General features: G+C 46.1%; 2 protein-coding genes across 6 annotated transcripts in view; one reads left to right on the forward strand and one right to left on the reverse strand.

The window, feature by feature from the left end:
- Positions 1–16,177, reverse strand: part of FAM167A (family with sequence similarity 167 member A) — a 141,646-nt gene that overhangs the window by 54,154 nt on the left and 71,315 nt on the right. For all 4 annotated transcript variants that reach the window (XM_085610431.1, XM_085610434.1, XM_085610429.1 and 1 more), the window contains one exon: positions 7,712–8,225. In XM_085610431.1, the coding sequence (XP_085466557.1) occupies positions 7,712–8,092 (381 nt within the window). In that variant the 5' untranslated portion in view covers positions 8,093–8,225. The remainder of the gene's footprint in view (positions 1–7,711; positions 8,226–16,177) is intronic.
- BLK (BLK proto-oncogene, Src family tyrosine kinase) overlaps positions 1–16,177 on the forward strand; it is a 608,293-nt gene that overhangs the window by 53,995 nt on the left and 538,121 nt on the right. The gene's annotated exons all lie outside the window — the stretch shown is intronic.

The raw sequence follows: 16,177 nt of genomic DNA on the forward strand, positions 1-16,177 counted from the left end.
TATTGATACTGTGCATTTTAGCAGGACCTATAAAAACTATCTACACATGGTGGTCAGGTGGAGGAGTTCCTACCTACCACTATTCTTACGTGCGAGCACGAGGTCCCGCCAGATCTAGTGGTAACCTAACTAGGTGATAGCGCTTGCTTCTTAAGATTTGGTCAGCTCTTGACACCTCAGTGGATGGTGTCCTGTCCTGTTGCGGACGCATGCAGGAAAACTACCCCCATGCACCGTGAGATTGTCTACACCTACACCTAGGGCCCTCACACCCACGGCACCATACGGCAGGAACAGAAGATCTCCGCTAAAGAGCCCCTTTATGTGTGCCCGTCGGGTATTGCACCACCGACCCGACGAGGAGCGAGTCCATATGATGAAGCAGGACACCTAGCTTGCTGGGTGTGTGAGGACTCTAGTTTCGTTTAGGAGAACTCCCCTCCTGTGGCCTCCACTCTCATTGTTCCATCCCTTTAGGGAACTGCGTACCCTTCTTAGTTTACAGTATCTAGGCATGTACGCTGGACCCCGTTAAACAGCCCTATTAGGCCTCCTCCTTGTTTAAGATCACCTGTAGTTAATCATCTCTCGACGTGTGTGTACTTGCGCTATAAGCATTAGTGGAGTAAGCCAAGTACAGACAAACACAGGAGTCTTAAGTGAAGCTGAATGTAGAGAACAGGATGTAAGATAATGCAAAAAGTTTAGTTTTAAGATAAAAGGGTCCATGACTATGAATCAAACCCAGTGATTTGAGGGCAGCTCGTTTCATGAGAGGAAATTTGTGTACGTTGGATGTGCATGAAGAGATGTGCTTTGGGAAGATAAAAATAAGATGGACCGCTGCATATTCATTGTGTAGAAGATGATTTTGAGCACAGATGAATGAGAAGACCCAGATTGAGAGAGCTACAGTAATCTAGTCTTGAGAGTATAACTAATTGAACTACTAGCTGGCGAGCTTGGTGAGGTTGCAAAGGAACTACCTTCATAAGAGGCACAGAAGCAGATGGAAGAAATCTTGTTGATGAGCGCGAAAGAGTCCAGGCTTGGTCAAACTAAAATCCAAGATTATGGACTTCCGAAGCTGGGGTTGGGGTGGACAAAGTTCAGCTGGCCACAATCCATAAATTGGAGAACAGGAGAGGTGTCTGAGAATTATCAAAGATTCAGTTTTATCTCTTGATTTTTAAAGAGTTTTGATTCATCTAGGAGACTACTGTGAGGAGGCCTTTCAGAAAGGTCATGAGGGTGGAAGGGGAAGTCGCATTCAGGTGTAGAAGAATCTCTGTGTGATCTGCATATTACATAAAGGAAAACCCAAAAGAGTGGGTATGGGGAGTGAGAGGGGAGACAAAGACTGCAAAGGGAGGGACTGATTGAGGGACCCTTCTGAAGCCCAGAAGTGACACTGGAGAAAGCAGACCTGCAGAGGGGGAGATGAATGACTTGTGATCGATGCTCAGTGTAATCTCTGATCCAGGCAAGAGTGGCCTTTGCTTTCTCGTTTGATGAAAACGTTGGCGTAAAGTGTGGAGGGACACCGAGGGCAGCTGAGCCACAACAATCAGAAAGTGAAAATCATCTAGAATGAATACCAGGGACCATACTATCAAAAGTGCCCAGAGGGTGCGACTGACTTATGGTCCTGCTACTTGGCCTCTGGGGAACTTTGGTATTTCCTAGGGGGCTGTAGACGCCTATGGGGGCCTCCCGTACTACAGATCTCACCGGAGCACGTGCAGCGCTGATGCAGATCTCAGGGAGGCATTACGGTATTTGTATGGGGACAAGGTGCCATGAAAAGGAAGGAACACTGCCTCTGCGCCCACTCCACATCACAGACACAAACACAGAGGCAAGAAGGCTGAGACTCTCGCACGGAGGTGGTACACAGTCAGTGCACCCCCAGAAGGCGCCCATTTAAAGGGGGAAAAGGAGTCATCTGTAAATACTCCATTTGGCTCGTCCAGTCACTCACTGCACATGCCTGCAGGGGGATCTCTTCCCCCTATGAAATGCAACCAGGCTGCCGCCAGCACAGAGAGAGGTGAACTGGCAGCTTCAAGCAGCCTGCCTGCGTTTCACTAATGCGCTGCCCGGAGGCAAGAGCGCGTTTGTCGCTGCCCTGGAGTCAGCGTCTTTACTGTGATGGGGCGCCCTGTCCCAGTCTGCGGCGCCGGCCAGGCCAGGGTGTGCTTTTTTGTAAAAATAGGCCAGGGCTGATTCAGTGCTATGTAGCAGCTGAGAGTACGATTGGAAACGATCGGGGATTCAATACATTTCCAAGAAAAGAGAGAGCTGGGAATTAATTTCTTTCTCAAGAAATTTGATTGCAAGTGAAGTAATCAAATGGGGCGATAGCGGCAGGGAACAGCGGGCTCAGCTGAGGTTTTTTTTAAATAAAGCTGCTATCGGTGTTTCTTTCTAGCGATGGGGGACGATACTTTGAGAAATATAAAGGGATTACGTAAATCATTCAAATTGGCCCCAAGACCTCGAGCGCTTCATGGAGATTTGAGTCCGGCCTGGATAGAGCGAGGGTCTAGATTTAAAGGTCATAATATGTGGAGTGGTCTTAGTGACCGTTAACGTGGAGAACTGATGAAATGTAGGAAACGTTGGACTGACAAGATGAGGCCAGAGTGTTTGATATGAATTAGGATCACAGGATGAATTGAAATGTTACAGGAAACAGGAGGAGTTAGGAAATTAACAATTTTGGGACTGGAGGAGTCAACAATCTTCTCTACATAATGCGGCGCTCGGGCCATTCGCAGGGAACTTTATAGGAGCGTAAAACCAGGGAACATGTTAGAGCAGAGTAAGAAGAGCGACAACTCAATTCTGCTCATTTACATAAAGAGTTTTCAGCTGTTGACATTTGATTAAACCCAGGGGTAGAGGGTAGGCAGGACTTGCTTGTGGATGTATTTAAAGGAGGAATGGCATAAAGGCTAGAGATGATTTAAGAGTTAATCCTTTCCACCCTGCAAGAACTGGAGAGGCGCAGACTCAGTCAAAATGGGGAGGATAGTTTGTGCCACGCCCCTCTAGAAACAGGTGGCGGGATTTGCGATTGGCTGATGAAACATGATCATGGAGGGAGCAGGAAAGCCAAACTGTGTGGCGGTCAGACGATGAGAGAGGGCGGGAGGGAGGCAACCTTACTAGATCTGGATGAGCCACAGCAAGAGCCATGGTACGGCCTTCCTGTGAGTGTGACCTAGTACGAGCTGGAATGGTCCAAGAGTTGTGCATGCATTCCAGAAACAGTGGTGAGAGCACTTGTGGGAATGCCCCCAGAGACTGAAATCTACTAGGAGAATATTCCCAGAGGAGTTTACCAATAGAGGAGAAATTAAATTGGAGAAAGCGTTGCTTAAGTTTTTAATTGGTCTTGGAGGTTGGTACAGGAGGATGTAGGTGAACGAGTAGGTGAGAGAGTAGGTGGTGGACATTGTGATTCTGAGACCAACAAGTTTGGCAAAATCAAAAAGGATGGGATCCAAGCAGGAGATTGCGAGAGAATATTTATAAATATTGCTAAGTCCGGCCATTCCTCTTAGTGTGCGGACATCTAGAATTTCAGAGCCAGGGGTAGCGAGCGCAAGATATGGTGCGAATGACTAGATTGATAGCTAGTAATACTTCCTCTAATAGGACTGGCAGGTGCTTCCCAAAGAATAATCAGCGAGATGGGCAGCATGGCTGGCGCAGGGCACGGACGGGCATAGACAAGCTTGCCAGCGGCATGATGCTAGCGCGCCTGCTGTGAGTGTTTGCTACGCGCCCCGGGCTGTGGCTGCTTTACGAAGGCCCTGCACATGGAGAGAGGAAGGCGAGTGGGTGGAGGCTACCACCCTCAGGCGTAAAGCTTGAAGAGAGAGCAAGTGGGTTCAAATAAAAACAGATTGCTGCCCATCCACTCAGATTGTAGAGACTGTGCACTCCCTCACACCCACTGGGAAAAGAATTCTATTACAATGAAGGTGATCATTTAAAAGCATAAATATAATGAGAACTAAAAAACTGAGTTCCCAATTGGTGAGTTGGAAGTAAAATAATAAGGTAAGGAAAGAACCTGGACATGGTGCCAGGCAGCCCCTGACACACAAGGAAATTAAAATTATAGAGCCTAACTGTAAAAGTAAGTTTGAGTACTTCCACTGAATCACTTTTCGATCAGTGTAGTTGACTGTATCCACAGAAAGAAGGCAAGGGTGGAACCAGCCTGTACTGTACAACTGCAGAGTTCCAGATCGAGATAAGCGCATTAATCATTTACTTATACCTTGCAACATATTGTACTCATTCCAACATATGATGCTCATACTTGTTCTAAGGTCTATTGTTAGGCAACTAAACTGGGGAGAGCGAGGAAGCGGAGTCAGCCAATGAAGCGAGTGAGGAGTCTGAAGCAGGTGTTGATTGGATGGCCAGACAGAGGCGCAACTTCCTGCAAACAGAGAGGCTGGAGGGCAAGAAGGTGAAATGTCCATTGCCTTTAGGTCTAGCTTGATGTGTAGCTTTCTGCCAACCTATTGTTCCCAATTCTTTAAAATATATGCAAGGTCCTTTGGTTTCGCCTAGAGAGGTAGTGCCTGGTCACCTTATGCCGTTGGCCATTTGGTGTATCATTCCAGCTCCTATGAAGCACTTGCACTGAAATACATGAGGGACTATTTTGCTTCTCAAAAGTACTCTGACTCATAACGAATTACATTTTCTCTGCAGCAGGCTGTTTTATTGTTTTAGTCAGCACTCCAGTGCAATCCAGACCTACTGGCTTTGCCAATCCTCGTTATTTATTCATTTTTAATGTCTCAGCAAAAGTGTTTCAACAAAAAGTCTTGAAAATAACAAGACGTTAAGTGGCAGAACGGGGTGGGTATGTATTGTGGAGGTTGTGGAGTCGATGGATGATCTCATATTTATGTTTACAACAGTTTTGTGTTGAGGTCGAGGTTGGTGTGTGATTAATATAAAGATTCTCTAAGCAGAACATGATCCCAGAGAATGATCATGAAGGAGGCGAATTGAGGGGAAAATGCATTTAAGCTGGGAGAGAATTTGTGAGCAGCATTGAGATCTGGAGCGGCCCATGGAGGGGACCTGGAGACTAAAGACAGATGAAAGCAGGTTACAAACTGGGAGGGGCATCCTCCGCATCAAGGAGAGGCGAGTGGGGGAGGGCAATGTAGGACACCGAAGACCAGGACAAGTGAGTTGTCGAGATCTGATCTTGGCTACAGCCGGCCAGCGTGATGGCCACTAGTCAGGAGTAGTAATGTGTTGGGAAAGAATGTGTATTTTGTGACAAAGTTATGTAAACCTTGTTAAATGGGGTAAAAACGCACAGGGGGAGACCCCCTAGAAGTCACGCTTCCTAGAGGAAAGTGGGGATTGCGGTGGTTGTGTCGAAAGAAATACTTATGTAGATTTGTGCAGTGCTCAATTGTTCAAATGTGGCTGCCGCAGCAGTGTTGTCAATGGATGACTCTTTGCTCATTGACATCTTGCACCGCAGGCGGAGGTGTGAGAGATGGATATATGTAGAGAGGGTTCAGGAGACGGGCTGGCACCTTGCGGCTGGAAAACATAGCATTTCAGCCATTTGGGTGTAATCAACATACAGTTGATAAGGCAACCTAAAGGAAAAGATTATTTGCCAAGAGGTGATATGTAGAGGGCTAAACAGAAAGGGCCTTTGACTGAAGGCCGCCTGGGTAGACGTGAGGGGCATGAGAGGGACTACAAAGAAAAAGAGAGATGGGGCAAAAGCCAATGCAGCATCGGTCCTAGGGTACCAAGATTAGATAGTGTGAACAGTGCGATGGTAGTCAACAGCATCACAAGCAGCAGAAAGACCAAGAAAGACCAGGAGGTGGGAGAACCAAGGAGATGAGATTGTTGACACAGGTTTGAAGTTGTACACATGCGAGAGGGTCGGTTTGGGATAGTGCAAAGCATGACGGCAAGATGGAAAGGAGTCAAGCCGTAGTGAGGAAGTTAGTTTTCAGACTAAACTTCAGTCATTCACGATTTTTTTTAAAAGAGTGAGAGGGCGGCAGTCAGTGAGGGCAGAAGAGTCCGCAGTGTTCTTAGTAGCGGTAAGACTACGGTGGATTTAAAACAAGAGAGAAACTGGTGCCTGTTACTAGAATGTTTAAAGAGAGATCTTAGTCAAGATAAGACATGAGAAGAAAAGTTCAGGGCTTTGAGTATTTAGAGACTGAAGGGGTCACATGGGGCATAGGATGGCTTGGCAGCTTTGCATAGGAGTATAAGTTCAGTGCAAGATGTGGTTGAAAAGGCAGAGAGCTTGATGGACACAGAAGGAAGTCTAGGAGAGGTGTAGGAAAAAGGACGTGGGCTTTGAACACCGCTGCCAGGTTGGGGCTGATGCCTGAAATCGTACAAGTGGAAATGCGGAGAGGTAACAATGAGTAAACTGTGTGCGGTGTGGGGAGCGGAGAGTATTGGATTTGCGGGAAAGACATTGAGAGTGAGAGCAAGGTAGTCATGAGAGTAGATGCGAGACTGTTCAGTGCCTGTTTATAGGATATAACATGTGCTACGGTTGGGTATTTATGTACTCCATTCCCGCAGAAGTGCACACATTTTTGCTTTGCTTGCGTAGATGCAGTAATCCAAAGCTGTGGCTCTGGGGGTGTCACTGTGGAGAAGATAGGGTCGGGCAAAAGGTGCTTCTACCATGGAGGTGGCCTACTAACGCTTGCCCCTGGAGGAAGACATCGCTCTCTCCCTAGTCTGGCCCTTGGAAGTCTCCATCTCACTGGTGTGGTACTGTCTTAGGGCTTCATGCGTCTAGCCTCCGTAAACTGGTGAAGCTCCTGACAGCCGTTCAACGGAGGATGGTTTGTAAAAGATAGTACGGTACAGAAGGGGGGGAGCTGTCCTACCTTTACATTTCAGAATAGACACTGAAGGAACTTAGCGTTGGAATATTTCAAAGGGGCCCTACAGTCTTTCCTTACCCTGCGAGCTCTTTCTTAATGGTAGTATGTTCTGGAGACAGCTTTCTAAGTTCCCTGCTGGAAAGAGGCCTCGGAGCCACTCCTTGTTGGTAAAAAGTTTCCAGAAGCGCTGCGCGGACTCTCAGCGCCCGCTCCGGCGCAGGTGGCAGAAACCATCTGATGCACACACCTAGCGTCAACCTTGTCTCTGGAGGTCTGCGCGTCAAAATGTGTGATAACAAACCTTTGGTACGGCACAAAATGCCACCCACAGCACTTGCAGAAAGAGACATGGGACATATCCAGTAACAAACGTAATCTTATATTACAAGGACATTGTATTTCAGCATCTCAAAGCACTCTACAAGGTACATTGGCACTTGTCCTTTGTTTGACATAGCTGCTAGCCTTCCCACACATTCTGGTACTTGTGTTTTTCTATGTTGTCAATCAAAGGCTTTTGTAGTGGAGGAGGATCAATCTCACTCTCACTCTCACTCTCACTCTCACTCTCACTCTCACTCTCACTCTCACGCTCTCGCTCTCTCGCTCTCTCGCTCTCTCGCTCTCGCTCTCTCTTCTAGACATCCACAGAGAAAGATTAATGCAAGGCACTTTGATGTTTGCTGACCTTATTAAAGCCCCTTTTAACTCTATAAATATTGCAGAGGCGATCACTCGGAGGTCTGCTGTTCAAAGAGACAAGCTTCCCTTAAGAGCAGTACACTTACCAGTTCCTTCCTGAGCCAATTCAAGGCCTCATCAATGTTTTCAAATCCATTAATTTTTCCTGAAGTAATGGTCCTCTTTTCCCGGGGGGAGCTTCCGTTGAGGTGAACCACCGGCGCTTTCCTTAGGCAGACCACCTCCTCGCTACCTTGTCGCTTGTCTTTGAGCTCTGGCTCCACGGAAGGCGCCGGCTTCTTCCATGCTGGGTCCTCCAGCCTGGCCTTCCACTCCAGATACGAGGGCCTTCTGGTCTCCAGTCTTAGTTTCTCGGTCAGCGCCTTCAGGCTCCGTAAATGGTCATCTGGTGGGAGCACTAGGGCGGTGCCCTCAAGTTCAGGTACCTCGCTCACGTGGATTTTTGGTAACGACATTTTATTGCACATCCGAATGAATGGAGCTCAAACGTAAAATGCAATGTGGTATTCCACCCGAGTCGTAGACAAAGGATTAAATTCCCAGGTTACGCAATTTTTCCTTTTTTCAGAGAGGTGAGTTTCCGGACATCCTTCGGTAGGTCTATTAACAGAATAAAAACAATTTAAAGTATGGATGATGCATTTAATAAAACATATAAATGCTATGACGTTTAGACATGTGAGACTACGCAGTGCCAGCAAAGCGCTATGCAAATGACAATCGCAGGTAGTACACTGGCAGGCAAATGCAGGGACAAGTGACAAAAGGCGTGGACAGACTAAACAGCTGCATCTTTTGCATCTACAACATCAGCAAAAGTCAAATATTTCACACTAACACGAAAGTGTTCATTTTGTCGTTTGAGGGAATCAACAACTGGTAATTGCATACAATTTGGAGCCCCAGTCACAGACATAGGTCAAATAACACCTGCTAATGTCCGTCAGTACAGCTGTTCCCAAACAGACCCACATTCCCCCCTGCTTCAAGTCCCTGCTCTACGCCTTTCACAGAACTCAGGGCCAGATGTACGTAGGTAATCATTTGCAATTACCAAATAGCACATTTTTGCAATTTGCTATTTGGGAATGGCAAACACCAGTGTACAAATGTGTTGTTTACACATTTTGCAATTTCCAGTGGGTCGCAAATAGACCTACCTCTTGAATATGAATGAGGTAGGTCTCGGTTTGCGGCCCATAGGGAATCGCAAAATTCACAGGGATGGTGGCCTGCTGAGGTCAACAGACCACCATGTCTGTGATTGTTTTATTTAAAAGCAATCTTTTTTGTAAAAATGCAGCCAGTTTTTCTTAAAGAAAAACGGGATTCTTTTAAAAAAGAAAAATGAAAAGTTTTTTTAATTTTTCAAGAGTAGGCAGTGGTCCCTGGAATCACTGCCTGCTCTTAAAAAATGTTTAACAAACATTCACAAACGGGAAGGGGACCCCTTCCGATTTCTGAATGGGTTACCACCTTCTTCAAGTAGGTGGTAAAATGCAAATGTTTTGTAACCGCATTTCAGTCACAAAACATCCACACATATGGCTGCGATTCGGTATTAGGAAAGGATGCCCTAAACACGTCCCTTCCTAATACCAAATCGCAAACCCAATTTATGATTCAGTAATAGGTTACCGGATAGCAAGTTGGGTTTTGTACATTTAAAAAATTATATTCTCGAATCGGCCCATTTGCGAACCCAAAAAAGCTTTGTATATCTGTCCGTTAGAATTTAGGCAAATAACAGTAGTTATGGACTGTTTCCTATTGTCTGAACGTCTCTCAGCATTCACATCTCTCACATGGTACATACTTCTTTCAGCACCCTTCCAACTATACGGGACTGTATTGGATTGGATTGCGGCATTTATATAGTGCTATTCCAAAGAAGGCACTCAATGCTCACTCGCTCTGCTACACACAGGCAACGCTGATGGATAGGGTAGGGTTTCTCTTTGCCATGGTTGGTTCCATCACTTCAGTGGACAGGTATTACTGAAAAGTACATGGGTAAAGTGATCCGGGTAAAGTGATCCGTGAACTGGAGTCAGCATAAAGTGGACTTGAGCACAAAATAAGGGTGAAATGTACCGCAGTGTTGTAGCTAGACCTTTGGCCACCTGTGGCAGTCCCTGCGTTTGGCGTCCTGCGGCGGCTGTATGTTGGAGCAGGAGGGGTGCTGGCGATTTCTGCGTTTGCAGCCCAGCGATGGCTACAGGTAACACCGCGAGGTAGGAGGTGGCCGCCGCCCCCAAAACTCGTGCCGCCTCCCTTGCTACACCACAGTTGTACTGACGTCTGCCAAAATTAATATGAAGGCAAGCAGCTGTGAGTTGAGTATGCACAAGACCTCTCCGCTGTAATATGCAAATCCACCCATTCACTGTACCACCACTAATGTGCATGGACAGACCATCGTTATCAATGGCTTATCAGTAAATGATGGATGACCACGGTTTAGCTTCATTGGGTACAATGGCGTCATTGGCGTCAATGCAGTGATTAGAGATGGCAAATGTAATTTCACACTATTTTATGATATGGCCTGATTCACGGGACAACGCTGCTCAGTCAGGAAGGCAACATGTGTCATCTGACTCCAATGTTTGGAAGAGGCCTCACATGCAGACTCACCTTGACTCAGCTCAGGTGCCTGGATTTTTAGACCTCTAGGCAAAATAAAAGTTTGACATTTGGGCGTTCAAAGCTTTTGTGAGGCCATGAGCTGCAATCTGGCATTCTGTTGTGGCTCCCCTTGGTGGCAGCGTAAGGCAGCTGCCTTTTAGTGCCCTAATGAAGACCCAGCCTTGCCTTTGCTGCTGACCTTGGCTATTTTCTTTCCACTCCGTCCCATATGGAGACGGGGGAAGGACTGGAAGCAATACAGCTTGCTCTTATTTCCTTTGTGGTTGCCTGAAGAAAGGGCGACTCCTCCCAGCAGCCATGATGCCACCCTGCTCTTAACATACACTGGTCTGCTTAGAACGAAGGGTTCCAATTAGGAGGACCAGCCACAAGGAGTCGCAAAAACCTCCCTGGCAATATGGATAGTTTGTGATGGAAGATGAACAACTTACTAAGAGTTAGAAAGCAATATACTAAAACTACCCCCAGACAAAGTAGAGAAAAAATCTGCCATAATGTTGTGTGCTGAAGGGAAATACAGCTGCAGAAACAAAATCAGGGCCAAAAAGTATGAAATGTGGGTGATGAATGCCATGAATTTGGAAATTGAACGCGTTGCAACACCTCCTTCTCAGATCGAGGTTTCCTCATATAGGACTAGGACAGGAAATGACTTCACGGGAATCTGGCTTGCATCGCAAAGTGGGAAGACAACTATCTTGGTTAAGACAACTATAACCCTCAGGATATCCACCTTCACGCAGGGAGGGGATGTTGTCCTTGTATGACAGGTGCAAGAAGAGCGATCGAATTACCGACGTCCTGGCCTTGATCCACCTGTGGTCTCCAATGCTCTGTGCTTCCAATGCTCCTTCCTCTTAAGTCTCAGCCTCACACCCTGGTCTGCACGTTGACCGTGCAACATCAATCTCATGCAGCTTCTTTACAGCTTGCTTGATCTGGTGCTTGTTAGCCTTGACATCAACAATGAAGACCAGCGTGTTGTTATCTTCAGTCTTCTTCACAGTGGACTCCGTGGTAAGCGGGAACTTGGTGAGACCGTAATGGTCAAGGTTGTTCCTACGAGGAGCACTGTTCCTGGCCAAAGCAGACGGGATATCGTTCCTGCATGTCAAGCTCGTAGCCTCCATACAACTACGGCCACTCTCCGATAACTTCTGTCTGCCGATGTAACAGGAACTGATCACGGTGCTCTGAAAAGGACAGCCGTGCTCTGAAGTTTGTGCGATACGTTATGGGAACTGAAATGTGTAGAGGGCAGTTTTGCCCATAGCATTGCCTCGCAGCACTGTCGAATTTGGACGATTCCACCACAGACCAGGCTCTGTTTTCTGTTCGATGCAGATCATCAGTAATGCGCGCGTGGTTAATATTTTGTCTATATGTTGGGTTTGTGTTGCAATAATTAGTTGTGTACTGGGTGTGGAGATACAATTCTTTACAAGTTTGGGGACCTGAGATCCAATCTATTGGTATGTGTGATGTCTGGCAAGATCTTTTATATGAGGGAACTTGGGCCCAGATGTACAAAGCTTCTGTTTGCATTTCTGCAATAGCAGTCAGAATCGCCATTTAAGAAATGCAAAAGAATACGTACTAAATTTACGATTTTCGGATAGCGATTCCGACAAAATAGGATTCACTAATAGGGAATCGCAGATGGGAAGTGTCATTGCATTCTGGCATATGGGCAAATAGGAAATGGATTGCATTTCCTAAATTACGATTTCCTAATACGAAATCACAATTTAAAGAAATGCAAAGTCAAGGGTGCCTGTATTTCTAAGTGCGAATGTAAGTGCACATATGCCCTATGGACATATGTGCGCTTCATGTCACATTACAAAATGCATTTTTAATTTTGCACAAGGTTACCATCGACTTGAAGTCAATGATAATAGCATTACCTAAATGCCCCATTTGAATTCAGAAAATACTACGTATGTGGGCTTTAGAAAACACAAATAACGAATCCCTATTAGCGATTCCTAAATCGCAGTTGCAATTTGAGTAATCTACCGGATAGAAATATCAAATTGCGACCGTTTTGGGCCCTTTGTACATCAGAAAATGCCATTTAGCAAGTCTTATCGTGCTGAAATTGCGATTCGGCTCGTTAAGAACTGCTAAATGGCTTCGTACATCTGGGCCTAGTCTATTGTTTCTTGTTGGGGCCCACAGTATCCCTTTAACTCAGTGTGGCTGGTTGGAGGGTCACTGGTTGGGTGTCAGGTTAGTGTGTTATATTTTGTTTCGGAGAGGTATGTTTTATGAAGAGTGTAGTGATGTCTTGTGTCCCTCACCTGCACACTGCAGCACATAAACTCAGTGTGGCTGGTTGGGTGTCAGGTTAGTGTGTTACATTTTGTTTCAGAGAGTTCTGTTTTATGAAGAGTGTAGTGATGTCTTGTGTCCTCCTCACCTGCACACTGCAGCACAAACTCAGTGTCACTGGTTGGGTGTCAGTTAAGCGTGTTATATTTTGTTTCGGAGAGGTATGTTTTATGAAGAGTGTAGTGATGTCTTGTGTCCTCCTCACCTGCACACTGCAGCACAAACTCAGTGTGGCTGGTTGGAGGGTCACTGGTTGGGTGTCAGTCAAGCGTGTTATATTTTGTTTCAGAGAGGTATGCTTTATGAAGAGTGTAGTGATGTCTTGTGTCCTCCTCGCCTGCACACTGCAGCACAAGCTCAGTGTGGCTGGTTGGAGGGTCACTGGTTGGGTGTCAGTTAAGCGTGTTATATTTTGTTTCAGAGAGGTATGCTTTATGAAGAGTGTAGTGATGTCTTGTGTCCTCCTCGCCTGCACACTGCAGCACAAACTCAGTGTGGCTGGTTGGAGGGTCACTGGTTGGGTGTCAGTTAAGCGTGTTATATTTTATTTCAGAGAGTTCTGTTTTATGAAGAGTGTAGTGATGTCTTGTGTCCTCCTCGCCTGCACACTGCAGCACAAGCTCAGTGTGGCTGGTTGGAGGGTCACTGGTTGGGTGTCAGTTAAGCGTGTTATATTTTATTTCAGAGAGTTCTGTTTTATGAAGAGTGTAGTGATGTCACACTGCAGCACATAAACCTGTTGGTGCGGTTTTGCCTCTCCTGCTGCACCTTGTATTTTATGACTGGTCACCACTAGTGTTCTGGGAATTCTAGAGGAAGTGCACACCTTGTCTTTGTTTAGACACATCCCCGTGCATTCTGACATCTTTATGAGCCGGCTTCACAACTCCCAGGTCTGCACTTTATCGCCTTTTCATCCTCATGAATCATATTTCCTCCAGCGCGCGGTCGTTTTCACAGTTACTTTGGCAGAAAATGTGTTTGCCTTTGTGCTAGTTCTTCATACACGCACTGTTGAGGGGTCCCTGCTTCCCTGTGTGTATGACCACAGGAGATGGAATGGGTGGGGAACCATTTCTCAAGGTTCATTATGAAAACACATTCTTTATTTTAGTTTCACCTGCAGAAACCAATGCACCCTTCCGAGCGTGTGCTTTCTGACAATAGCTGCTGTTCGTTTACAGCCACTTTTACAGAGTCTTTCCAAGTACACCTGGCTTACTCCTGGAAGTCTGGAGTACTTTTGGAGCACTACAGGAGTAAGGCACAGCATCTTTGTGAATCAGACCACTAGCATTTGATTCAAACTGTACCGTGAGGCCGAGTGCAAACAACTTACCCATTTATAGTGCACTGACAGACAAATATCTGCATTGGGGCTTAGCTCCGGATACCGCATATAGATTGAAATCAATTGCCTGCATGATCTTGGAGTAGATCTTTTGCTTCTAAAGACTGATGAACGGTCTTATAAACATGTCATTTGAGGCATTGGAAAGGGTCTGTAAATTATTTAGATAAGTGTCAGTATATTCAAGCAATTCATATTTTGTATACAGGCAATTCTGTATGTTACTAAATTCTGCAGCCAGTGCTTCATGAACAGCACATTTAGGCCCTGCAGATAAAGATCTTCACCACATATTTAGAATATTCAAATATATTACATTTTACATGAAATGAATTTAAATTAATTCATATACTTGGTCAGTGACTATTCTGATAATCTGGTAAGGATCCAGCCCTCTTGGACATACACTGTACACCCATGTTCGAGAGGGAATGTTAGTTGTAGTTAGCAATAGAGCTGGAAAACCTGGTGTCCTGGTTTGCAGAGCATATTCGGAATTCGAGTGTGTGAATAAAAATGGTTGCGAGAAATCCTAGAGGAAGGCATTGGTCGGGGTGTCCAACGTATACCCATTTCAGGATACCCACTGAGATACATTTTTACAAAGTTGGTGGCTACACTGAAAATATGACCGCTTTCACCACAGTCAGCGTCTGCCGCGCGGCCCTTAATGAGCATTGGTCCCAAGCGGATCTCTCGACGATGCTCGACACCAGCCTCTGGCGCCATCCTAATTTTCTCCAGCAGGGCGGGCTTAGCGCTGGTGACGTCGGGTGCACCAATCTTTTTTTGGCACCCTCCCCCCATCACCTCCTCCTCGGATTCACTCACTACAAACCGGCAAAAGTGCCCCTCATCTCCCATAGTGCCTCTCTCACATATACTTCATTTGTTTTAAAGTGCTGGTAAAGGCTGGCTTTACTAATACACACAACTATCCACATGAAATACAGATCTGTTCTTTGCAGCAGCCATATTAACCCTTTGTGCTACTTTATGGCGAGTCAAAACTGCCACTAGACAAAACTCCGATCTCTCTCTAGCAGGAACATTAATCACAAGAGCGATCGTGACATTTTTATTGCTGCCTGAAAGCTGGATACACAAGCAACTCTACAGCAGGGGCTTTTAAATCTCAAGTCATTGCTAAACACAGTGCCCTGCCTGAGCTCAGTGCCCTCCCTCCAGGCCAGCGCCCCATGCGGCTGCACCGGTCACACTGCCCTAAAGCGGGCCCTGTTCGCCAGTGGACTCTACAATATAATGTCCTGGCATAAGGGGGACCTACATTTGAACCATGATTTACCGTTCAATACTGGTTGCTGCTATGTTTCTGTCCTGTTGATGGCCCTGTTTAAATTAATTTCTGTAGGGTCAAAATGTCGACAACTGAGCTAGTGGACTGATACAAATGATAATGATTTACGCATAGTACTCCTATTTCGAGTTATGCTGAAAATGTACAGTTGTATCAGCCCCTAGCATTGCAAAGATTTTGTGTACAGCACCAGCGCACAGCTTTTCACCTTTGTCATTGCTCCCCTTCACTGCACCGCTATGGCAGAGTACCTGCAATATGATAAAATATGTCTTTTGCATACTAACGCACTGTTGATATAGCAAGTAAAATTAACTGTATAATCACAATTCATTTTTTTTGTGACAATATTTTTGTCAAGGAGGCGACGGCTGGTACTCAGTGGGAACCGCTGTTCTTTGTAACATTGATCTGCCCAGGTTGGTTACACGCTTGCCCCATAATAGTTTGTCTATATACCGAAAATCTGGTATAATCGTCACCCTGTAGCTATGTGGAACCAGTGCTTAATGTGAGCCCGTGGTTTCCGGTGCTCACCACTGGCACTTAATGCCAACACCGGCGCTTTTCATGAGCACCAGTTAAGGACACATTCATTTATGGGGAGATTAAGTGATTTGCCCAGAATCACAGGATGTTGAGCCGACACCAAAACTCGAAGTTGGTTCCCCGGCTCCGAAGTCAACAGCTCTGGCCAGTATGCCACATCCGCCCTCCACCCCACCCCCCCCACACTTTCATGGTTAGTAGTTGGTTCTGTTTTAGGCGGAGCGAACAGGAGAAATGGGCTGGTGCAAGCTGCCCTGATGAGAGCCACTCATCACTGCGCGGAACACTCCTGATTTAGATCCATGATCAGTATTTGCAAGCATGTACATGTGCTTGGACTTGTCCATGTGT

The sequence above is a fragment of the Triturus cristatus genome, chromosome 6 (assembly GCF_964204655.1).
Source record: "Triturus cristatus chromosome 6, aTriCri1.1, whole genome shotgun sequence".
Taxonomy (NCBI): Eukaryota; Metazoa; Chordata; class Amphibia; order Caudata; family Salamandridae; genus Triturus; species Triturus cristatus.